Source organism: Aptenodytes forsteri, unplaced genomic scaffold (assembly GCF_000699145.1).
Source record: "Aptenodytes forsteri isolate BGI_AS27 unplaced genomic scaffold, ASM69914v1 Scaffold71, whole genome shotgun sequence".
In the NCBI taxonomy this organism is placed as follows: Eukaryota; Metazoa; Chordata; class Aves; order Sphenisciformes; family Spheniscidae; genus Aptenodytes; species Aptenodytes forsteri.
The window spans coordinates 1,642,014-1,642,467 of NW_008795923.1; the positions used below are offsets into that span (position 1 = coordinate 1,642,014).

At 46.3% G+C, this 454-nt stretch overlaps 1 protein-coding gene across 1 annotated transcript in view; it reads right to left on the minus strand.

Moving 5' to 3' along the window:
- Positions 1 to 38: 38 nt before the first annotated feature.
- The window catches only part of MYF6 (myogenic factor 6), a 1,783-nt gene continuing 1,367 nt past the window's right edge, over positions 39 to 454 (minus strand). Inside the window, 1 exon segment of the mRNA XM_009284920.1 lies at positions 39 to 450. Coding sequence (XP_009283195.1) covers positions 291 to 450 — 160 coding nt within the window. The 3' untranslated portion in view covers positions 39 to 290.

Sequence of the window (454 nt, forward strand, 5' to 3'; positions counted from 1 at the left end):
AAAAAAAAAAAAAAAAAAAAAAAAAAAAAAGAAAAAGAGGAGGGGTGGTCTATGCAACACAATTTAAAGAAAACAAAACTCGGGGAAAAAAAGGAGGAAAGAAAAAGGGGGAAAGTCTGTTTGGCTCGAGTCAGTGGGAGCCATTTTCCTTGGTGTAGGTGTACCTTGACTCGACCTTAACAAGGCCCCTGCCTGGGCTTTCCACTGTGTTAATTTGCTTCATTACTTAGTTTAGAGGGAAGGGGGTGGGGGCTCCATCTCCGTTAAATATACTACCAGAGCAACCGGATTTATTTCTCCACCACTTCCTCCACGCTGGGCAGTTTGGGCTCGTCGGAAGAAATACTGTCCACTATGGAAGAGAGACAGCGAAGGCTGCTGGAGGCCGACGACTCGGCGATGGAGCCTCCTGCTCAACGAGAAAAAAAGGGATTAAAGAGCAAACCGCTCCTCC